This window comes from Penicillium hispanicum (assembly GCF_028827665.1).
Source record: "Penicillium hispanicum strain IBT 35686 chromosome Unknown utg000001l_segment0_segment0, whole genome shotgun sequence".
Lineage (NCBI taxonomy): Eukaryota > Fungi > Ascomycota > Eurotiomycetes > Eurotiales > Aspergillaceae > Penicillium > Penicillium hispanicum.
The window spans coordinates 1-24,691 of NW_026623193.1; the positions used below are offsets into that span (position 1 = coordinate 1).

General features: G+C 45.0%; 7 protein-coding genes across 7 annotated transcripts; 4 read left to right on the forward strand and 3 right to left on the reverse strand.

The window, feature by feature from the left end:
* Positions 1–1,574: 1,574 nt before the first annotated feature.
* Positions 1,575–2,621, forward strand: N7459_000001 (NAD-dependent epimerase/dehydratase family protein; the record flags this gene model as incomplete). Its single annotated transcript, XM_056939186.1, has 1 exon — positions 1,575–2,621. The coding sequence occupies one exon, from the start codon at positions 1,575–1,577 to the stop codon at positions 2,619–2,621; it is 1,047 nt and encodes a 348-aa protein (XP_056803466.1).
* Positions 2,622–7,342: 4,721 nt separating this feature from the next.
* On the forward strand, positions 7,343–8,514 carry N7459_000002 (uncharacterized protein; the record flags this gene model as incomplete). The annotated part of the gene is made up of 4 exons (XM_056939187.1): positions 7,343–7,392; positions 7,637–8,110; positions 8,164–8,326; positions 8,401–8,514. The coding sequence occupies 4 exons, from the start codon at positions 7,343–7,345 to the stop codon at positions 8,512–8,514; spliced, it is 801 nt and encodes a 266-aa protein (XP_056803467.1).
* Positions 8,515–9,676: 1,162 nt separating this feature from the next.
* N7459_000003 (uncharacterized protein) lies at positions 9,677–10,411 on the forward strand (the record flags this gene model as incomplete). The annotated part of the gene is made up of 1 exon (XM_056939188.1): positions 9,677–10,411. One exon carries the CDS (start codon positions 9,677–9,679, stop codon positions 10,409–10,411), a length of 735 nt encoding a protein of 244 aa, XP_056803468.1.
* Positions 10,412–11,078: 667 nt separating this feature from the next.
* N7459_000004 (uncharacterized protein) lies at positions 11,079–12,397 on the reverse strand (the record flags this gene model as incomplete). The annotated part of the gene is made up of 3 exons (XM_056939189.1): positions 11,079–11,399; positions 11,463–11,943; positions 12,021–12,397. The coding sequence occupies 3 exons, from the start codon at positions 12,395–12,397 to the stop codon at positions 11,079–11,081; spliced, it is 1,179 nt and encodes a 392-aa protein (XP_056803469.1).
* Positions 12,398–13,732: 1,335 nt separating this feature from the next.
* Positions 13,733–15,547, forward strand: N7459_000005 (GMC family oxidoreductase; the record flags this gene model as incomplete). The annotated part of the gene is made up of 1 exon (XM_056939190.1): positions 13,733–15,547. One exon carries the CDS (start codon positions 13,733–13,735, stop codon positions 15,545–15,547), a length of 1,815 nt encoding a protein of 604 aa, XP_056803470.1.
* A 4,475-nt stretch (positions 15,548–20,022) lies between these two features.
* N7459_000006 (uncharacterized protein) lies at positions 20,023–21,491 on the reverse strand (the record flags this gene model as incomplete). Its single annotated transcript, XM_056939191.1, has 2 exons — positions 20,023–20,082; positions 20,133–21,491. 2 exons carry the CDS (start codon positions 21,489–21,491, stop codon positions 20,023–20,025), a joined length of 1,419 nt encoding a protein of 472 aa, XP_056803471.1.
* Positions 21,492–22,916: 1,425 nt separating this feature from the next.
* Positions 22,917–23,756, reverse strand: N7459_000007 (uncharacterized protein; the record flags this gene model as incomplete). Its single annotated transcript, XM_056939192.1, has 1 exon — positions 22,917–23,756. The coding sequence occupies one exon, from the start codon at positions 23,754–23,756 to the stop codon at positions 22,917–22,919; it is 840 nt and encodes a 279-aa protein (XP_056803472.1).
* Between the last annotated feature and the right edge of the window lie 935 nt (positions 23,757–24,691).

The window sequence follows — 24,691 nt, forward strand, 5'->3', positions numbered from 1 at the left end:
CTATTATATCCTTATTTATCTATTATACCTTTACTTATCTATTATACCCTTACTTATCTACTGAACCCTTATTTATCTATTATACCTTTACTTATCCACTATACCTTTAGTTATCTACTGGACCCTTATTTATCTATTATACCCTCACTTATCTATTGTACCCTTACTTATTTATTATACCTTTATTTATCTACTAGACCCTTATTTATCTATTGTATCTTTATTTATCTATTATACCTTTATTTATCTATTATACCCTTAGTTATCCACTAGACCTTTACTTATTTATATTCTTTATATTTTCTACTTAATTTTTATATATTTATATATATTATTTTAATCTATAATTAGATATATAGGTTTTTTAGGATATATACTATATATAGAGAAAGTCTAAGAAGGATATATAATTATTTAGCTATAAAAAAATAAATCTTTATTTAATACTAAATTAGATTAATATTATTCTTATATATAGGATTTTTAATCCTTTATAAGTCTACTAATATATATCCTCTTTATTTAATATTAAATATATATCTTTTTTAGGCTATCTTCTATACTAAGATAAAGTATAAAGAAATAATATTATACTTTATATATATAGGAGCGAATCCTCGTTTAATACTAAATTAGGTTAGTATTATTCTAATATATAGGATTTTTGATCCTTTATAAGTCTACTGATATATATCCTCTTTATTTAATATTAAGTATATATCTTCTTTAGGCTACCTTCTATACTAGGATAGAGTATAAGGAAATAATATTATACTTTGTGTGTATAGGAGTGAATCCTCGTTTAATACTAAATTGGGTTAGCGTGGAAAATATATAGATCTTAGATTGCACAAAATATTAGAAACTTTACACAGCTCTAGCGCCACCAATATAGCTCTATATAATATATCGTTGGATAGCCCATTTCGGGCTCTATATAGCTATGAATTTAGATTTCTAAAAATACCAATATCTATCGTCACGTATTTGTATGATTTTGCCTTCTAGAATATCTAGGGTTAAAGAGGGTAGTGTTATTAAATACTATATTGGGTTAGTTATAGGCCTATTCTGCCAGCTACTATAGCACTAAGCAAGGCATCTTTGACTATTAATATCTACACTAAACTATATGCTACTCACTAATGGAGAGTGTATTTTTGTAGAGCTGGCTAAGCCCTACGGGATAGTACTTTTTATGATGAAAAAGAGCAATATTAGATAGTGGTCCGTTTCCCGAAATTTGGCCTCTAGACGCATTAATAGTTTATCCTTTTCCTGTATGTTATGATTAGTTAAGCGTACGCCCCCTAAATTGGCAGATTGGGCGTAATAGCAACACAGATTTATGATTGATTCCTATTGGACGGATCCCCTCCCTAAACCGACATCCGACAACTCTCCCGGAATATATAATCCGCCTAGTCTGCCGCTTATTCCGGCATCTATAGATGGCTATATAAGACTACAGCGAATACTCCTCTGCTGGCATGCTCCAAATTAATTAACTACCCTCTTCCTGCTTGTTAAACTCGTCTACTCATCGAACCCCCCTAACACCACTCCCACCCATTATGGCACCTAAGAATGTGCTCGTAACTGGCGCCAATGGCTATATCGGTAACGCCGTCGCGCGAGCTTTCGCTCGAGCCGGCTGGATCACCTACGGATTAGTCCGTTCCGAGCGGGCGGCAACTTCGCTAGCTGCGGAAGAGATCCTACCAGTCATCGGTGGCATTGACGATGTCGCCTCGCATGAGAGCATCCGTCAGAACCTCCCACCAACGTTGCATGCGATTGTTTCCACCACCGAGAACATCATGGATTATGTCTCACATTATGATAACACGATCAAGCTGCTACGCTGCTTGGCTATCTCAAGCACGGTACACGGTGTCCGCCCGGTTGTTATCTTCTCCTCGGGGTGCAAGGACTACGGCGTTGGCCCGCACTATGACGGGGAGCCGGGCCTGGCGCCTCACACCGAAGAAAGCCCTCTTAATGCACCCTTGCTTCTTGCGAATCGAGCCAATTACTCGAAGAAGATTCTGGACCATAAGGATGTTTTATCGCCCGTCCTGGTGCGTCCGACCAACGTTTTTGGCCGATCCGCCAGCTACTACCGGGGTTTTTTCGAGGTCGCTGGTCGTACCTCTGAATCAAACCAGCCCCTAATCCTTCCTGTTCCTCCGAATTCCATCTGCCATGCCCTTCACGTTGATGACTGTGGCGACGCTTATGTCGCGATCGCGGGTCATCCCCGCCGAGAGGACGTCGAGGGACAAGTCTTCAACATCTCTGCACGCCGGTACGAGACGGTCGATGAAATCGGGAAAGCTCTGCTGGCCGAATACGACATCCTGGCTGGGCTGAAGTATGTGCACCCGGAGCAACTGTCCCTGCAGGAGAATCCGTGGCCCGCTGCTTTGATTGATTTCCCTCAGTGGACGGGCTCTGAGAAACTGCGCCAGGTCACGGGCTGGCGGGACGTTCGGCCCTTGTTTTCAGAGGCTGTGCATGTCTACCGACTGGCCTATGAGGCGGCTGTGGCTGCTCGGCATGAGAATATCGAGAAGATGAAGGAAAGAGAGAAGTTCTTTAGACCATACTTCGAAGATTAGAGGGGCCGAGAAATCGCTAAGAGTGAGGTTGCATTTTGATGAGATCAAGAGTCTCTGGAGAAGCCAGGGCAGAGAGTGAGAGAAAGAAGAAGCCCTACTGACTACTTAATGAGGCAGGAGGGAGAAGCGAAACTTGATGTTAAGCTATCTCAGAAAGCAAAGCTATAGAAGAAAAGAAAGCAAAAGCGGGTAGAAGTTTGAATGCAACCTTGGAAGCCTGGTGCTTTGTCATCTGCTATGCCCCAGCCCTCCCTGTACTTATAAATAACTCTTTCTCAATAAGTTCTTGTTAACTATATTTTCTTTCTCTTTCATTCCTTGTTACACTTAACCATATTTCATCCTAATTTTCTTAAAGATGGAAAGCTTATGAATGCTGAGAATATCATCTCATACCAATTCACTGACCAGCTTTAACTTCAATAAGCATTACAGCTAGCCGATAGTATCCCTCAGGATGGGAACAAGTATCTCGCCCTCTTAGGTGATACTGTCATCAACTTGGTTCTTGTCAAGGAGAGCTTTTGTCGGCATACGACCTGTGGTGAGTGATAACATCTTACCATATATAAAGACATGACCTTGGTTAAATTTCTGTCTCTTTTTAGGTCAGATTAACAGTATTATATCAGAGAAGTCATCTAACATGTATCTTGCACAGCGAGGCTTCTCCACAGGTCTGGCAGAATATATCTATAACAATCAATCCCAAGGGAACATAATCTACGTAGGCCCTATAGCTTTTACTATGGAGGCTATTATTGGAGCTATCTTCAATGATAGTGGAGACAACATTACAGCTACCAACGGCGTTATGGAGGCATTGAACATTTCTTAGCCCAAGTGATTTCTCCGTCATAGGTAATATATCTTTCACCTCTTTTTAAAAAACAGTCAAGTTTGGCGACTGTTCTAGTTAATAGGACTCTAGTTACCTCTTGTAAGGGCCTACAGATACTTCTCTGCTAGGGCTAGTCGATGGGACTACAAAGATGTGGAAATTGCATTTCAAAGCACAATAATGTGTAATTAACCCACTTCAAAATGAATTTTCGCGCTTTATAGTGCCGCCTACTTATGCTGACCAAGCAGCTTCTATATGCCCTTACAAGGATGAAGTAGGCTTCTTTAGGCTACAACACCACTTCTAATGGTCTTTGACTTAGATTAGACCAACAAAGATGGCCATTGACTGATATAAACCTAGGCTGTTATTACTATATCAACTTAGTAACCTGGCAAAGTATATCTTCATCAACTGAAGACACACTCTCCTTAGATAGTTATATGATATTATTATTATTGATCTGGTCTCAAAATATTATAACTAGTCGCGGCTCTTAAACGATTTAGATTTATAGAAACAGTAATAATACTCATAGATATAATAATTAAAATAATTAATTAATACTAGGAAAAAGGGTATTTTACTTACTAAATAACGTTTATTTATAAAAGAAATAAATAAACTCTATATTACTAAGAAATAAGATTACTATAATTTACTTTAGCTTATTACAGATATATTAATAAATACTAAGCTAATAGAATAATCTCCTAATATAGTCTAATATATTAGAGATAGGGTTTTAAGAAATAAAGAGAGAGAGATTAAAGATAAAACTAATTTTAAATATCATAATATAATTATTTTAATAAGAAATTTAATAATTAAGAAATATTCTAAAGATATATAAGATATAATATATAAACAATTTTAAATTATTAAAATAGATAATATTATATTTATAAAGCAATATACTAAAGATTTCTTAAGAATATAATAATCAATTTTTTCTTTTAGATTTCTATATATTCAGTAAACACCAGATATCTAAGCTATAAGGCTATAAGGCCTTTTACTAGGATATAATGTAAATAGTATCATTACTCTATAGGGCTCTTCCCCTTTTCCACTTTTTTTTAGTGTGACCTGTTCCTACTTTTTTATCACAATTCAGGTCTTGAATATATACTCTTCGGTTCTTTATAGTTCATCTAGTCTTTAATGTCTCTTATCCAAGCTAGCACTAAATACTCTAAGGCTATAAGGCACTAAATTAGTTGTTACTCTATAATCTTCACACTCTATCATTATAAATCTATTCATATCCAGATTCAATATCCAGTGATAGGGAAGAAATCTCCTAGTGAACTAGTCACTTATCAGCTGCTGGTTTTCTAGCCTGAAATAAAAGGCAGAAAAACGTGATAACTAAAAAGATAATCACCAATTAAACCAATAATAATTGATTACATCACTATACAATTTTACTTCTCTACTATCCTTATCCCCCTTTCTCCCTTCTCTTATTCAGAAAAAGTTACTTTAAGCCCTTCCCTTCAATATACCACTTCTCTGTTACACGTTATACATTTCAATAATAGATATCTAATACTAATTTCCTAATATCCACTAAATCTAGGGCAGAGGCATCTCTTTTATTTACAAGGTCCACCATTATATTGTTATCAAAGTCCTAAAGTCTAGAGAATTTGAGAGGGAATAATTTCAGAAAGAGTTTAAGATATACTAAGTATTCTTACAAAATTCACCTTATTTCTCTATTATATAGTATTTTCTCTTTTCTAGTAATAGTATCTTCCTAGAGTATATAAGAGGTATAAATATAGTCCTAAGGTTATAGACTTACTATAAAATATAGAGTTTCTAATATTAGACAGCAATCCTCTAATTAACAATATTATTAATAAATATTAGTATAATAAATATATCATAGTTTTAGAATTAGCTATATATATAAAGTCACTTTTAAATAAAAGAACTGATACAATAGAAAGAAATAGAAGCAGAGAGAAAGAAAGTAGTGAAGTAAAATTCTTATCAAAATAATGACTAAATAATAGTGTACAGTCTAGTATATAGTTTATTAAATATTTTATAACCTTAAAGTATAATATAGGTTGTTATTATATAATATATACTATAAGGTAATAATCACTAAATAAGATAGTATTAATAATTATAATAATGTAGATAAAAGTTACTTTAAAGAGGAATTTATTTTAAAAAAGGAATTCTATTAGGACCTAGAGAAATATAGACTTCTTTATATACTTTCTTCAGACGAGCCTAAGTATATTAGATTTACTTTTAATTAGTATAGATACAGTATTTAGTCAGTAACCTTTATCATACCTATAGTATTTTTAATTATCTAAACGCCTTTCTTAAATATACCTTAAAGTTAGTTCATATTTACTTAAATAGAAAAAGAGGTAAGATAGACCCTATCTACTTATCTCTATAGTAAACTAACAATAAATCAGTTGTGAAAAGAAGTTTAAAGCAGAGGAGTTTAGTATATAATAACAGGTTTATATAGCCTTTAACTCATTAGTTAAAGAAGTTTTTTATTATCTTATTTAAAAAGTTCTCTAGCAATGGAGCTATTTTAATAGGTAATATCCCCCTTAATATATAAATAGTTTTAGTACAGTCATATAGCAGACAATTCAGTAATAATGCTAAAATAGAAGAGTACTATTTTCCTTTTAGCCTATAATATAATATTATACCTACTAACTACATCAAACAACGTAGTCAGACCACAAGCTTATAGGTATTAGTTTATAGTATTCTCCTAAAAGCACTAATTATTATCTTTCTAGGAGTGCAGTTTATCAAACAGTTAAATTATTATATCTATATAACATTCTAAAGAGATAATCTTATTTCCTTAGGTATTACTAATATAGAAGCTATAAAAACTCAAATTTAAGAGATTAAGCAGATAAATAGTAATTAACTACACATCTAGCTCAAGGTAGACTATATTATTACTTACTCAGTAAATCTATATCAACACTCTTACTATTTACTATTTATAATCTAGGATATCAGCTATATACCTCTTAGTAAGCAGCTATAGCTATATATTTAATCTTTCTACTCTAATCTTGCCCTAGAATTCCTATTCCTCAGTCTTTAAACCTTATACTATAATAGATCTAGAGAGAATTCTTTGTCCTCTTTAGAAAATACTTCATAATCCAACTCTATAGAAGGCAGTGGCTTTCCTTTTGAGATTAAATATATATCTTCTTTAGGCTCCCTAGTATACCTAATTAGAGTATAAAATAATAATATTATATTTTATATATATAGGAGCAGATCCTTATTAAATACTATATTAGGTTAGCATGGAAAATATATAGATATAGTATTCTATAAAATGTTAGAATCTTTATATAGCTATAGCGCCACTAATATAGCTCTATATAATATATATGATATATGGTTGGATAGCCTATTTCGAGCTCTATATATCTATGAATTTATACTTCTGAAAATAGCCATATCTCTAGTCATGTATTTGTATGATTTTGCCTTGTAGAAGGGACTGTGGGTACCAAGAGAAGTATCACCTTTAAGGCAGCAGGGCTAACACAGCAGTGGACGATTGGCCGGTGCGTGACACCTATCTTTTGCGACAGGGCGTGATCGGCATACATATACGCCTGTGGAGTCTACGTAGGAGAGCTGGTAAGACTGGGCGTTAGGCGTCCCTTTCCGTTAGTAGAACGGATCCTCCTAAACTCTCTATAGCGGCCCGGGGCTACCAAGTCGTCAGGTTCGCTACGCCTTCGGTAATACTGAAAGGGGCCGGGGATCATCTACTAACCTAGCTTCAGGCGTCCAGTCACGGATTGGGACTTTCCGTGCTCTCTATCAGGCCGCCTATCTCAGGGGCAAGTGAATGGTCCATGGGTTATATAAGTTCACTGTGCATGTTACTGTCCCTGCTCTGTATATGTCGTTACACAGCACTTCCATTGAAGAAATTACGTCATTCCCCTTATTGTGACTGGCGTTTATTCCATACACTATGGTGGCGACAAATTGCTTTTGGTTGCAACTATGCTTTCTCTTTATTTATTTCGTTCTTAGTTATTGCACTCCCATCGAACATTTTGACCCTCAGTGAGCAACCTATGTGACAAGCTTTTCCAACTCGGAACTTTTATTCTAATGTAGGTGACTGAAATAGCAGAATCCAACGCCGCCGACTTACAATTCACCATAACTTCGAGGACTTTCCTCCTAGTCCTCTCCGGGATAGGCTACTAGATGCCACTGACCTTGTGCCACTAATTGCTGCATACGTTCTTTCTGCGCCTCAGGCTACTTTTAATTACGTCTTCGATAAGTACTTCTTGCCACAGCATTATAATGCCGTGACAGCAATTTTGCAGAACCTCCAAAATGAGCAGAAGTGGGAGAACATTTTGATCTCTGGAACGGATGATTACAACCTATGTATTGATGGCAGAAAAGGCTACGTTGCGAATGTTATACAGGATGGCTGTTTTCTCGAAAGCTTCTTGCACATCTGCCATACCGGAAACGCAAATGGATACGAGTATCCCAGCATCAGGGATCTGCGGTGCAGCATGCTCGGTTCCGACCTGAGGGTGTCGTACAGGATGCTCACTTTTGAAGGATGGGTGGTGTTGCATGAATTCATGTAAGTTCGGATCTATCGAGTTGAGCGCTTCATACCCTAATCCAATGAATTAGGCATATGAATGAAATCACTGCAGCCGAGGTCGCACCGTTTAATCCACCCAAAGGATTCGTCGAGGATGTTATCTATGGCCAAAAATCTGTTAGGAACCTTCGCAACGGCCCAGATGCTTACAAAGCCATCTATAATGCCGATAGTCTAGCGCTCTTTGTTGTGGTGAGTGGATACCTAGATCGAAAACTCCTATCTTTTTCATGCTTAAATTCTAATTCTTCTAACTCCAAAAATAGGAGCTGTATTTCACCAAATTGTGCAAGCCGTATTTACAACAGCATGGCCTGGTATATTTTCGAGACCCGGTCGATGATTCCCAGCAAGCTTTTCACCCTCCAGGGACGCCATAAGAACCCAAGCACATGGACATAGACAAAAAGCAGCTCCCTTGGGGAGGAGTACAACAACGATGGAGTTGGCGTTGTGGCTTCGCCAAGAGATTTGCAGATAGTATTATAATGTCGAGCTCTAAAAAAAGTACTTTTCAGAATGAAAAGAGCAATATTAGAGGGTGGTCTGTTTCCCGACATTTGGCCTCTAGCTCATCCAGTGCTCTTTTGCACAAGCCAGCAGAAATTGAAGCAGAAATAATGGCAGCAGTTGCACTAAATCTAACCAGGAATTATCAAGATACCGGCAAAAGGTATACTCACCATAGTTAACTAATACAGTCACGATGATGTAACCGATCTCAATAACCAAAACTCTTTAAAAACAGTCATCAACCCAGAAACTTCCTTTTCCATTGATTACTCAGAATTTATATCAGTTATTAGGGAGCTCAATATTACAACCCCGGCCCTCACAGGGACCACACACATGGTCTCTATGGTCCTGTGTACCACATACACCCATGGTCTATATGGGCCGCCATACTGCGTAGGGATTTATACCCCTGCACACACACAGATAGTATGCCAGCGATTAATTTACACTCAGAATCGAGTTACTGGTTTCTTCACTCTAATCCTTTTATCATCTTATTGGACCACCTTACAGCGCTAGTCCTAACACTTAAAATATCGAACGATCTGAGGGATAAGTAAGGGTAATCTGAGGGCAATCTAAGGGCAGGAGAGGCAGCAGGAGAGCTGCGGCAGCAAGGGTGCCATCAATGACGCGGTGCTGGTGATGCTGGATGGAATGGTGCGACTGTAGGGACCTAGTGGGCAGCAGGCGGTCAACTCTCTTTTTGCCATTTCCTTTGTCGATTCGATTCTGCCATGCTTTACCGCATGGAATGGGCTGGTTAACCACTTCCACACCGTGGGCAGGCCTACAGCACTCCTGCATAGCAGCATGTATCAAAGCGAGCTACAACAGGAATAAGAATTCATCATCATCATCATCATGTCGAACGATTCTTATCCTACCGAAAATGATCGGCGTGGCTTCACTAGCCCCCCTAAGTTCCTGGAGAATCTACCTTCATCAATTAGAAGGTATTCATATGAAGGGATACAACAGCTTCTTCAGATCAGAGACCTCGAGTTTGACCGACTTCAACGTTCAATGTGTCATCTTCGCTCAGGCTATTCACAACCCTGCTCAGACGACAGCGCCACAGAATACATACTCTTCGACATTGACCCTTCGGCTCTCGAACGCGATTTTCTTGATCCGGACGTGGACACTATTCCATTCATTTGCTCCTCTTACGACCTCACAAAGGGTCTTCTCTTAGTCAAGATGCCCACCCAAGAGCATTCCCAAGCAACTCATGCCTTTGACAGTGCGATTTCTGAAGCTCTACGACCTATGCATCTCGATAAAGCCGTCCAGACATTCTCAAAGGCAAATATCAGAATTGGTGACCGCGGTAAGGAGGGAGACCACGGATGGGGTCCTTTAAGGCCACCACCTGGTTATCTCCGAAAGCCCGCTGTCACTCTAGAGGTTGCAGTATCCGAAACCCCAGCAAAGATAAAACAGGATGTGGACTTTTGGCTTGATCCAAATCGAGGAAATGCTAATATAGCGATCACGCTAAGGGTCAACCGGAAAAAGCCATTGATCACAATAGAGAAGTGGGAATGGCAGAGCCAGCAATCTCAGAGAACGCAGCATATCATTATTGCGGAGGACCGAAATGGAGAAAACATTACAGTTTCGTCGTCTCCACTTATTATCCCGTTTCATCTATTATTTCGACGAAAACCATCATGCCCGGCTGAAACCGATCTTTGTATTGGAGACCAACAGTTAAAGGGCGTTGCTGAATGGGTTTGGGCGGTCCAGGAGTTCTGAAATCGAGGCAAAAGAGAGAGGGAAAAAGGGACGTTTTTGATGGGTAGCTTAGCCACTAACTAGATATATCTCCACGCTTAAAACTGCGAACAATTTGATTTTCTCTATTGGGTTATAAAAGGAGTCTATTTGCGGCACCTTGGGGATTTATATAAGTCCGTCACGTGATTGACAACGGGTCCTGGCCCATTACATATTTAGCTGAAAAGAAGAAAGAAAATAGAGAAAAGCCTGAAAAGGAAATCAGAAATAAAGAGACTGAGTATACTAGAGGGAGAAGGAAAGAGGATCTTCTATCCTCTAAGCTATCTACATGGCACCAGAAGGGCCCAAATCCTCAGGCATCCGCTATAAAAAGGGATAAGCTATCCCTAAATAGCTCTAAATATACAAGTCAATAGCGTATCATCTTAGATAGGACAATCCAGGCTTATAACTATTGGTTCAGGAGAGGATCCGACCAGTTGGAATCAAGAAGTCTGTATTGCTATCCCGCCCATGCTAACATAGGGGACGTACGCTTAACTAACCACAATATACTGGAGTAAATAGATGAACTAGTAATACAAGTCTTCATACACTCATTCCGACGAGTATCATTCCTTACAAAAGTTCAGCAAAATAAGGGCCTAATGCACCCTATGAGATTCCTGAGACAGGTACCAATCTAGAGATCCCAGACAACAGACGGAATTTCTCCATCCAGCTTCTTTTCCGCGAGGAGGGTTCCGGGAGCCCCAGCATGTTTGTCCCACCGAGTCACGGCAACACTTTGGTCGCTTTCCAAGGCCACCGCAACCATAGTCCGGGTAGGTGTGATGCTGAAGTGGCGAGGGGAAGAGCCATAGGCTGGATACAACCTAAGGAAGGACACCTTCTCGGCCTTCTTTCCACTAGGGTCAGCGCAGCGGAACACGGCGAAAGAGTCGTTCTTTGGGCCAAATGTGTTGTCAAGGCGATTAGATACAATGATATGGCTGTTGTCAGGCTTTGGGGCAAGGTCATATTAGCTCTTTAGATGATATCTTGGGAGGCAACACTGGAGACTTACCGAGATTGCAATTTCTGCGGCCTTAGAACCAGCGGGAGAGGATTCCTCGCCATATGTGCTTCCCTCGTAGACTTTATGGAAGGAAATTCCGTTGATTGAATATGTGACCCGGAAACCACTCAGCTCGTTGCTCAACTCATGCACGAGGTAAAAGTAGACATCTGAAGATGTGCTGCTAGATCCGCGAGGGGTCCAAAACATGCCATGTCTCGGACCAGAGCCTGGGCTTGCAACCAGTGGCTCGATCGGTTCAAGAATACCTGTCGATGCATCGACACGGAAGACACGGACGATATCGGCTCCAAGGTCGGGTACAAGGGCGAATCGTCCGGTTGGATCAACAACTACTCCATGGGGATGGGGAGCATCTTGGCGAGCAATAACCGGACCAGGAGCGGCCATCTGGTATGTGAAGGTTTGTTCATGCTTGAAAATTCCCAAGACAGGGTCCACGGAATACGTCGTGACAGAGGACCCTGAGCTAGAATACCAGAGCAAAGTCAGCAGCTCGTACCATAATACGTGCGACTATGCTGTAGGGATTCGATCGAAGCTTACTAGTGCGCCACAGCAAGGAACTTGCGCCCGGAAATCCCAGGTGCCGAGTACATGGCAGACATGACAGGGCCAGCTGGGGTTTTCAGTCGTGCAAGCTTGGTGAGTGACCCATCTGGCTGAGTTTTCAGGGTGGTGATAGTGCCATTAGGAGCATCGATTCCTTCGTCGAGGCAGTACAAGACACCATTGAGACTATCCAGCATCAACCAAGATGGGCTGCTGCCGCACTCGGTTGTCTGGGAGAGGATAGATAGCTGAGTGGAATTGGAAAAGTCCAATGAGGTGACTAGGCCAGCGTATGATGCCGCATAAAGCCTTGTAGCAAGGGCAGCGTTCCCGAAAAGGGAGGCTGTAAAAAGGATAGCAAATGTCTTCATTGGAGCTTTTCTTTCTGCTCGTCTGCTTTGGTAGTTGGATGGCAAGGCTTGGGAACGAGAAGACGATGGAGGAAGTTGACACTTTTTTTCCGTCTGACAGTTTGCTTAAGAATATGGAAATGAATGAATTCCCCACCACTCCACTCGTCTTCGATGTATGATTTCCCCTGGTATTCTTATTTTTGAGGCAGTGTAAAGTTAATGGGGTCTGGATGTCTCTCATCGCGCATATGGCGCACAAGGTTCCCATAATTGAGTTGTCACTCTTGGCGCCAATGCAGTTTTGAGTTTCCGACAACATTCCTCCTTCTCGGCATCTTCTCGGCATGATTCCTCCTTCTCGGCATGCCGATAACGGACTCTACCGAATACGACGCCGATTTGTAACAAATAGAGGCCCAGATCGAGTCCCAGACAGGAGATCACCTTCGAATTACGAAGCGTTCATGGGCGAGACTTTCATCTTGGGTCTATTTTTCGGAAGTTCCTTATCAATCATGCTTTATGGTTATACGAATTACATCACTTCCAATGTTAGCGAAACTTGCCTTGGCTACTTCGATCCACGCGGCTCAGGATGAAATGGGACTTCTCTGGCTGTTTTCAGAGTCTATAGTCTACACTTTATGTACTGAAATCAGTAATCATACAGTGCATATATTACCTCATTCCCAATTCCAATTCAGATCTCAATGTACAAGCAACACGAATAATGAAGTCCAATTCTTGGGACTCTGTGCCTTGACAGCCTATACATAGGTATACACAGTACCTAGGTAGTGATCTAGTGCTGACATAAACGCCAGGAAGGTCCACTCCCTCGTATCCAAATGTAACTATATGCACACAAGGAAAGCAGAAGGATTAAATTCCACACTAGTTCACACTGGGCTGATGACTCCCGCCACTCAGAGAAGAGAATTCCTACTTTTAGTACAGGTACACCCACGAGGTTGGTTATTCCTCCCAGATAAGACACTGGTGCTTGAGAGTTTGACCGCTCCTAGGCACCTTGCCAAGATGTACAGCCAAGATTTGCAGCCAAGATGTGCAGAAGATTGTCCTGCAGATCAGCCGGTGGGTTTCATTCTTGGAAAATGAAGACTGGGAGCTTACCCCTATTGTACCATACCAAATGTTGTGTACGGGCTCGTGGAGGGCTCCTTGAGTTTGATTCCATCGTTCGAAGTTCGGTCTTCGTATGGTTCTAAAAGGGAAGGCGCAATCCTTTCGAACATATATATTCGATGCTTCCGATCGTCGCTTTGTGTACACCAACTCATTCTTTTCCCTTCCTTTCTGTGTACATTGGCCCCCGGGCTATTATTCCTCCTCATGAAGTCTACTTTTATCACTTCCATTCTCTGGTCTGTGGCTGCGGTCCAGGCCTATCCCCCGGCCGACCAGGTCGACGTCCAGGCTCACCTACTTTCCGACCCCAACAAGGTCCAGGGAAAGACCTACGACTATGTCATTGCGGGCGGTGGTCTGACTGGTCTGACCGTGGCTGCAAAGCTGTCGGAAAACCCGAAGATAAAAGTCCTCGTGATTGAGAAAGGATTCTACGAATCCAACGATGGGCCGATCATCGAGGATCCCAACGCGTATGGGGAGATCTTTGGAACTGCCGTGGACCAGAATTATCTCACGGTTTCCCTCATCAACAACCGAACTGCAGAGATCAAGGCGGGTCTCGGTCTTGGTGGCTCGACCTTGATCAACGGCGATTCCTGGACCCGTCCTGACAAGGTCCAGATCGACTCATGGGAGAAGACCTTTGGCATGAAGGGCTGGAACTGGGACAACTTGTTCGTGGACATGAAGAAAGCTGAGCGTTCGCGTCCCCCGACGGCCGCCCAGATTGAAGCCGGTCACTTCTACGAGCCTGCCTGCCATGGAACAAACGGAACCGTTCATGCCGGTCCTCGCGACAACGGCGAGCCGTGGTCCCCACTGGTGCGAGCTCTCATGAATACCGTCTCTGCCTTCGGTGTCCCCATCCAGAAGGACTTCCACTGTGGTCACCCCCGTGGTGTCTCGATGATCCAGAACAACCTGCACGAGAACCAGATCCGGGCTGACGCCGCCCGCGAATGGCTTCTTCCCAACTACGAGCGCCCCAATCTGCAGATCCTGACAGGCCAGAAAGTCGGCAAGGTTCTGTTCAACCAGACTGCCTCTGGCCCTAAGGCTGTCGGGGTGAACTTCGGTACCAACAAAGCTGTTAACTTCAATGTCTACGCCAAGCAGGAAGTTTTGTTGGCCGCCGGATCTGCCATTTCTCCCTTGATCCTCGAGTACTCCGGTATTGGTATCAAGTCCGTCCTTGACAAGGCCGGCGTCAAGCAGATCCTCGAACTCCCGGTTGGTCTCAACATGCAAGACCAGACCACTACCACTGTTCGCTCGCGCGCCAACAACGCACCTGGACAAGGCCAAGCCGCCTACTTCGCCAATTTTACTGAGGTTCTCGGCGACCACGCTGCCCAAGGTATTGAGTTGCTAAACACCAAGCTTGACCAGTGGGCCGAGGAGACCGTTGCCCGTGGTGGTTTCCACAACGTGACTGCCCTGAAGATCCAGTACGAGAACTACCGCAACTGGCTCCTTGATGAGGACGTTGCCTTTGCCGAGCTTTTCTTCGACACTGAGGGCAAGATCAACTTCGATATCTGGGACCTTATCCCCTTCACTCGCGGTTCCGTCCACATTCTCAGCAGTGATCCTTACCTCTGGCAATACGCAAATGACCCCAAGTTCTTCATGAACGAGCTTGATCTTCTCGGTCAGGCCGCTGCCACCAAGCTAGGTCGTGAGCTCTCCAGTGCCGGTGAGATGAAGAAGTACTACGCTGGCGAGACCATTCCTGGCGACAACCTGCCCCAAGATGCCACTGTTGAGGAGTGGAAGGACTACGTGCTGATGAACTTTCGCCCTAACTGGCACGCCGTCAGCACCTGCTCCATGATGGCCCGTGAACTTGGTGGTGTCGTCGACGCTACTGCCAAGGTCTATGATACCCAGGGTCTCCGTGTCATTGACGGCTCCATCCCTCCTACTCAGGTCTCCTCGCACGTCATGACCATTTTCTACGGTATGGCCTTGCGGATTGCCGAGTCTGTCCTTGAGGACTACGCCAAGAAGGCCTAGTTGGGCTATTTTGCGTGGACTATCATTTGGGAAGAGAGATTTGGTCGATCACCCCATTAGTCGGAATTCCCTTCCCCCTTTTGGATTTGCGAGAGCACTCAAGAATTTCCCGACTTTGGTCGACGGCCCATTCCTTGCACCCGTTTATTTTTACTTTGTTTTGTTATTCATTTTCATGTGTATACATGTTTGTACTAGACCGATGTTCCTGTGTGGGTTCCTTGACTGACCTACCACATATGAGCTCGATTACTCCCTAGTAGATAGTCTCCGTCATCATCATCATCATTCATGCTATCACACTCTTAATCTTTCTCTTTGTAGAACGGATAGGTTCAAGACTTCTCTGCGGCAGTGAATAAGATTTCTAACTGGAGGGTGGAGTGGAAAGTTACTCGCTATAAATAGACAGCTTCATTTCATACTGGGAGGCCTACCAGTAGCATATGAGTTATCATAGGGTCGCTTATTATGATTATAATATTTGGTCTTCCAGGGTTCCCTTTGGAGCCAGCTAGCTACAGATAATTAGGATTACCTAGGTGTTTAAACGTTCAATCAAGGCTAGGTGAGGAGTCGGAAGAACGAGGACCAAGAAATGGAATCGGCTCGGGGTTGGAGGATGGGTCTAATGGCTTCGACTTGATGATCCAATTCTCAGAACGTGCAACAATTTTGCCTAGGATAGAACATAGCCGTAGCCCCCCATAAGATAGTGATAAGAAGATTCATGGTAGGAGAATATCAGATGCACTTTCCCTTGCTTTTTTTATTTTAGGGAGAGAACTTATGGGAGTTCTAGGCTGGATACTGACTGGGAAAAAAAAGGAAATGAAAAGAAATTAAACAGAGGAATATAGAGTATAAGGGGCTACAGATCACCTAATAATACAAATCAGCTGGAATCCGAAACAGACTCTAGCAATAGACAAAGACATCCATGGATTCCAATGTACTACAAGGTTTCCTAGGGGCCGTCTCCTTCCCTCCGTCCAAAACTTCACTATCATTACTCGTTCTGGTAGTATCTATCTATTTAAGTTAAGTCTCTTTCCCTCCACATAATATGACTCGCTCCATAGCCGGGATCAAGTTTCAGTTGATATTTGAATTGACAGCGCGGGCGGTGCTATCCTTTTATATATTTTCTTCATTTATTGTACCCCTATCATATATCATTTGGTCTGGTTTTGGACATACAAACTAAATGTGAACGCCCTTTCCCACTCTCCACGCAGCAGCTGGCCTGTAACTCTCTTATATAGCAGCATTTATTACAGCGGGATATAGTTAATAGGACAGGAATTCAGCATTATTATAATTCCATGTATTTACCGAAGGATTTAGACAGAATGCAGCTAAAGAAGGTGGGGGCTGTATATGTCCCGTTGATATCTGTAGTCGATATTCCTCTCTTCTCTTTCATAACACATTTCAACTGAGCTTCTTTGCTTTAGACTTTGACCTTGATCGTAGATAATAGGCTCTGCTTATCTTTAGCTTTCGCTCCTATCAATGATATAATCTTTAGGTACTTCCGAGTCCTGAAATTTGGTATATGGTAAGTAATATATCTTTTAGACTATTCAGTATGGTCTCCGCCATTTTTTTTATAGAGGTTGTAGACTATACCTGGAACTCCTATACTAGCTACTTATCCTGCTATTCATTTGCCAGCCCCGCCCTCATTTGTGATGGAAATATCATGTTTCTTTGCTGCCTGTCATGTCTGTAATCCACAGCAGTTCATTTCCTTTGCCAAAGGCCAGCCCGCAAACATCATCATCAATGGTTGTTATGCTGCCGCCAAAGCGGGCCACGCGAATATTGTCAGCTCCTGCCTAAAACATGGGGCTAAGATCGACGATATCCTTCTGACTGCGGCTGCAGAGAGCAAAGGTATTGAGGTTTTTCAAGTCTTACCAGAACACGGATGGAAGTCCAATCATCTAGGCATCTGGGGACAACCGATTCTACCGTACGTGTCCAACTGCCATCACCCAGTCTCAAGCTAATCGAATCTTCGCAGACTCGTCGTGGAGAATCAGAACCTTCTATTGTGCCTCCTGGACCAAGGTGCAGACCCTGAACAACAAGCCATCAATACTTCCGCCCCATTAATGAATCGGACCTTCGCTGGGGCGGCAGTCGACGCTGCTTCAGCATGTGGGAGCGTTGCCGCCGTCGATCTCCTCATTGAAAAGGGCGCAAACCCGGCGAAGCGCTTAATCCGCGGTTTTAAATAATTAAGTGATTTAAACACACGTAAAGATACTGGATAATGCTGGCTAGTGCTGCTCGCTGGCCAGTGATGCTCTATGCTGACGAGTGCTGGCTATTCTGTTTATCCTAGTTCTGTAAAGGGTAAGGTGGAGGCATGCAGCTATAGTCAGAAAGGGTAAGGTGAGTGGGCTGCTGTGGGGGCCAGTAGGCCAGTGAGACGCGTCGTATGGGGCTGACCGCTGAGCTGTTAAGCTAATTAGCAGGGCCGCATGTGACAGGCAGAAAAGCTAAATGCATCGCCCTATATCTGGCCAATCAGGGGACGGGAACCTTTTTAGCCCGAAAATTAGACGTATCTAGCACTTTTCCAGAGATATAGTATGCTTCGCTTCGCTCCGCAATGATATATAGATACTGCAAGAGCTTCTCACCCATAGGTATAGTTTTCCACTTCACTCATCCTTTGCAGTATAAACTGCACCATAGCCTTTAAGGAACTGAGCCGTGTTTGTATTTTCTGCTAGTATAGCATGGTGAAGCAGTCTACCCCTAGAGCCGGGCCTCTGTCTTCCCACTTATCTATATCAAGTCCAAGCTCTAATAGATAAGTTAGCATTGGAATAAGATCCCCATCTGCCCCTCGATATGCTTCCTGCTGCTGTATGGAGCGAATGCGCATTCGCTCCGCATACATTCTACGGTGCATCCCCCCTACGGCTGGGGGTCCGGGGGGCGCCGTTAGCCCCCTGGTAAATGGTGATTATTGGGAGAGACTATAAGTCGATCTACTCCGGTGTTACAACACAGGAATTAGTTACCATGAATAGTGACTTCGAAAAAGGTTGAAAGATCGAACACTGAGATACACTATTATCTCGTTTGGTATTACTGTTATAAGTAAGAATATTCCAAGGCTCCGAAACATATGGTACTGACGGCGATGGCAGCCTTAGGCAGCCAGCTCCCACGTGCGCAGCATGTCAATAGCTTCGTCTCTTAGCTCTCTTTTCCTTCCCTCCTCTCCTCAGTGCAGTTTTTCCTTCGATCTCTTCGTCTATCGCGTAGATTCGTCGATTTCTTCTGTTTTCTTCTGATCTGACAGTCTCGTGCACTCGCCAGGTCATATCAACGTCATCAGGTACTGATGATAACGTCGGTCTCGATCTAGTGCAAGATGAGACAGTACAGGCTGAGAAAGAAGAAGACAAGGTCATTTAATACAAGCCCTGAAGAAACAGGCAGAAGTAGCAGAAACGAAGTATACTGGGAGAGAGGGGAAGGGCTTAGCAGCTTAGGTGCCTGGCTACTCAGGCATCACCATCAGGTACTATATAGTCATCTCTCTCTGCTTTGGAAAGATAGTGACTAGGCCAAAAAATACAAAATAAGCCTATAAGAACAGTACCAGTTGTCTTGTTCAGCAGACTTCCCACCAGAAAGAGAACGCTCCGAGTCCTATGTGCGTGGTGGGCCTCTGTTATCCCTATTTAGAGTTATATAAGAGTAGGCTATTGTTGATATGGTAGAGAGTGGTAGCGGGGGCCTTGGGTATAAGGCTACCCATCCATGTATAATGTAGATAGCTTCTGTTAGGACGAGGACTGGTCCACCCTAGCCTAACGATGCGCGCTACTTATATCGGTCCCAGGCATGCTAGCATATAGCCTTCTAGCATATTTGGTCTTTTGGCTTGTTTGGTTAGTGCGCCCGGGCACGTGCCTAACAGCTTCGGTCTGTAGGCTTCATCTTCTACTTCTTCCTCTTCCCCATGGACTCATTATCTCCGCCCCTGCTCTGGTGCTCTTCCCAGTGTCGATCCCTTCATTTCTCTTTCTCGGCTCCACGAGTTGTCTTTAGATTCAAGAGACTACAGTTCGCCCGGATATTATCAGAAATCTACTTAGCATGTAGTAACCAGACCAAATTCCTACCAAAAGACTGAGATTTGAGCTTGGTATCCAGGTATCAATAACTCTGTTGATAAGATACATAGAGAAGACGCTGAAACGATACAAATGCGGAGAAACTGCAAAAATCATGGCGCTGCATGCTTATATGTACAAAATATGCTGATCTCGCGTCCGCTATCTATCATAATAATAACTACAACGTGACGTCGACATCATTCCTGACAGGTATATGTACTCCCAGGCAACCCCGTTACTTGCCAGCATCAACCAGGAGTGAAACGGGCCACCACAGACGCTTAGTCAAGCCATCACCTGCTTCTATTTCTATAGAGGTAGAGTTGCTCACGACGGAGATGCACAGGTGAAGACACCACGCACAGAGCCTGTCTTGTAATTGTTGATCTAAAGAAAGGTTAGTCGTTGCACAGCGACCCATCCCGGAGCCAACTTACAATATCATCAATACTGGAATAGGTTCCGGCGACCAGGATCAACAAGCCAATGATCAGAATGAAGAGGTTGATAATGCCCAGCATGATGTTCTTTGGCTCGGACCAGCTGCCCTTGCGAATGAGCAGGAACCACATCAAGGCGGGGAAATAGAAAGTAAAGCCAGAGATGAAGAGCGCTGATGAAATAGACAGCAGGTCATCGAAGAACGGAATCACCTCCGCGATGATAAAGGCCACAACCGTGGCCGCGGCGATGATACCGAGCCAGGTAAGCCAGCCCATCTTGGTGTTGATGAATCGGATCGTCGAGTTTGCGAAGATACGACCGTGAATCAGACGACCAAAGACGACGGTATTGATAGACCCACTGATAAAAATGACCGGGAGGGCAATCCCGTAGGCGACGCGGCTCAGCAGGTTACCAGCCGAGGTTAGCGCTGGACTCGACACGTCTTGGCCGACAAATGCGTAGATGAGCGCTCCGGTAAGGGTGTAAATAATAATCTCTGTGATACCGAGCACCCAGATCGACTTGACAAAATCCCGCGGGGTATGCATTTCATCCATAAACGAGAATTGGCACATGGCAAAGCTATAGGCGAAGATGATGTTCGATACAGCGATAAACGCATCGGCAAAGCTCAGATCGGGCTTTGGCCAGGCGGACCAGTTCACCGCCGCCAAGCCACCAGGCGCATTGGTGGCCTCCACACCCGTGCCAATGATTGTGATCCCAATAGCGATGATGATCGATGCAAAGTCGACGTAGCCGAGAATGGCGACTTCGGCAAAACTAGGGGGGACGGCCAAGAGGAAGAGAATGATCGCGGAGACGACACCGAAGACGACCGAGCACACGCCACTCTTGGTGATGTTCATAAAGGCGATGGTCCCGGTCAGCGTGTGCGAGCCGGTCAAGAGAATCAGCTGCAGGGCCAACATCAAGTTGACCAGCTCGTATCCAAAGCGACCCCACATCAGGCGACCTGCATCGGCATAGTTTGCCACCTGGGGGAACAAGAGCTTCACCTGGCCGACAATATAACTGGTGTAGATGGCGATCAGACCGATGCCGACGCAGCAGATGGTGCCGGCAACCATGCCGAGGGAGGCGAAAGTAGAGGGAATAGACAGACTCCCCAGCGCGATGGCCTCGACGATGAGGACTATCGTCAGACGCTTCCACCCGAGACGGTTGTACTTTTGGATTCCGTGGTCGTAGACATGCCGCTCGGCGTCGCTAACCTCACCCACCATGTCGCTCTCGAATGGTGGCGGGGCGACGTAGACCTTCTCGCTGTCGTGATCCAGGTTCTTGGTGGCGTCATGACCATTGGAGATGCCATCGTCGTATCCCATGACGAATGGGGGGGGGGGGGGGTGGTTGGATGAGGTTGACGAGGGTTAGGAGAAAGAAGGGGAGGGAGGAGAGGGAAGAGAAGACCTGGTGAAGCCCAGCGAAAGGGAAGGGGCGCGAGTTTAAGAGGCCACAGCCAGGCAAACGGTCACGACTGGATCCGGCGTTATCGCAGATTTTCGCGCAATTCGGTGACTAACGAGAGCTTCCACACGTGGAGTCGAACAGTACGACGCTGCTCCACCGGCGATCGACCGGCCAACAAGATGTCGGTGCTGCACTTGGATCGGCCCATGCCTCATCCACTTGCCAGCCTGCATACGACGCTTGATACGCCCGACGAGGAGGATGTGATAAGAAGGGTTCGGGCGTTAGGTAAAAGAAATGCGATTTCTGGCTTAGGCGCATGCGAGAAGGACTGGGGATGGAGTACTTCCCCGCGTTGGAAATTGCGGGGAGGCCAGTCCAGATGGGAGCTGGGGAAGAGTCGGAGAGGAAACGTGAAGCTATCCAAACGACATCCCTCGAATTTGGATCTCGACAATCATCCTGGAATATCACCGAGGATCGAAAGCAACGCAAGCTACCAGAGCGCCACCCAGCGATCGATCGCGCCCGACCCAATCGCTGCGCTGCCCGCGTCCGGCTCGCCCAGCCGGGAGGGTCACGTGGGACGCTGCAACCGGACTCAGGCAATCAGGCAATCAGGCAGCCAGGCAGCCAGGGAGACCGTCCCGATGAGAGCGCATTATGATTCTACGGATCACAGGTGCATGATCGGAGAGACCGCATTCCTGGACATTGTGGGTGGTCTCATCCAGGGATCTTCCCCTTCCCACCTCTTGTCCCCTCCACACTTTCTACCCCTTCTTTCCCGGGGGTAGCGCAGCGCCACCAACGCCATCCGACCTTAGTCGGTTGTCCAGCCCGGGTGGCGTAGGCGATCGCCCGCTCATGATTCGTCTTGCCCACCCGAGGCGCTATTCGAAACGTCTGGAACAAACGCCTTTGGGGGGATGCAGTCTGGGACGATCATTTCACGAGGCACCCCAGTGCCACCGAACGGCCGAAGCGAAAAAGGGACAAGAAACAAAAACAAAACAAAGATCCCAATAAGAAGAGCCCTGTGATGATACGTCCACAGAAGAATAGAGGGTCGAACTCCTGCGATAACCACTCGATCCTACTGTACAAGTACTAAGATGTATGACTTGACCGATGACGTGACGAATCTCCCCACGAACGACATTTTATCAATATCGCCAATCATATCCTATGCAGGGCTTTCCTGCTATCACCAATGCTTGGGGCCAAAGAAGATGTCCGTGCCGTCGCAATGTCATACCATGATTTCGTCACAACTGCCCCCAATCAACCAACGTCAGGATTGATCGTGACGACTGCATGGTCCGCAGCCAGCGGCATGGTCATGGTCGCGGTCCGCTCACGATCGGAATGGTATAGGCAAGGCTCATCCCGGCGCGCTCTGCATTTCGCGCACTGCCGTCGCCCATCGAAGTGATCATCGTTGCCAGAGATAAGCCTCGTCGGTGGGCATCGCTCAGGCGCGCGTGGATCAGCGCCCGGTGCACTCCACGCCCCCGGTATGCCAGGATCGTGCTGTCGAGATACAGGTGGGCCACGCTTCCCTCGGGGGTTTCAATGCTCGCTAGAGCCGCGCTGCCAGCAATGGCCCCATCCACCAGCGCAAAATATAGCGCGGTGTCTTCGCGTCGCGTCGCTATCTCGGCCAGCGCGCGCAGAAGGTCGTGTGAGCGTCCATTGTCCTGAAACCCCGCGACTGATGCCTCGATGAACCGCTGCGTCTCGCTGGATGCGACTTTTTGGGTCTCCACCGCGAGGACGTGTGCGTCCGTCGGTCGCTCCAACGGATACCAGTAGGTACTGAGGATACCCCTTTCGACATATCCTCGCCGGAAGAGGGTCTGCAAGGTGGACGGTAAGGCGAACGGGCTGAGATGAATCTGCGGCCCTAGACCAATGGGGGCGAAAATCGATTCAATTTCTTCCACTTCATCCGCCCGCAGTGCACGGTCGGGTCCATACCCAACAGCCCGATTCAGCTTCCCTTCGAAGATCGCCAACGTGCGAATTGTGACTCCTCCACGGGGCCCCAGTCGGATCACAATCTCTTGCTCCGGATAGAGCTGGGTACAAACTTCGGCTTGCCGGCGGATGTGCAGTGCCTCCGCATGTTCGCATTGACGAGCAGTCTGGACAGGGATAACCACCTGAGAGGCCCGCATCGTCGATCCTTCAAGGACTCGTTCACACGTTGAATTGATCTGCATGGATCAAATTTTAAGGGGGCGAAAGAGTGGTATGCTGGGACAGTTCGGGGTGCTATGAAACGAATGGGCGCAATATATTATCTTGGCTTTGTCGGAGGCTGGCGATCCCCTATATAAGTCATTTCCCACTTACCACTACATATAACTAGGTATATCACCATGCCCAACTCGACTATTCCAATTCGGGTTCCCGACTTGCTTCTTGCGGCTTGGTATATAGGCCACACCGTAGATCAGATTCTCTTTCACCTATTCCTACCTCTCTACACCTACCAATATTCCTAAATCAGTCAAAACCAATATAGGTCGAGTCTAACAGCTTTGTCGCGTGAATCTGATTTACGGTGTGGTACCTCAACTTGCGAGTAGGGCACCCCAATAGGGATAATCGAATTGCGCGGTCATAGAGGGAGGCACCGTAGTCTTCATTATTTGCTTTATGTGCCCAGAGGGCTGCTCGAGCTCATCAATCTCCCGAGTCATAACCCAGGGTGTGATTCTTTGGCGCTTCTCTCTGGAGAGCTGCTACGGATGCGGCGGCCGTAGGGGGTTTATGCTGGCAGCCTCATGGTTTTCCCCTTGCGGGAAAAGGGCTTTCCCCTCGTGCTGCTTCCCGTCCACTTCCAGCTGAGCAAGGAGGCCCGAGGCTGGTACCCCCTTGCGTAGGCAGCGCTAACACAAAGCTGCAGCGAGGCAATCTCAGAATCCCGGGAATTGATTGATAGATACGTTGCTGCCGACTAGCTGTATAATGCGATTGCAACGGACTAGTAGGTATCAACGCTCCAGGCGAGCTTGGTGGGAAGTTAGCGACGATACCGAGTAAGCGCATGGTTGTCATGAATAGCATTCCGAGGTTACCCTCTCGACTATCTGTCTGGGCTATCTAT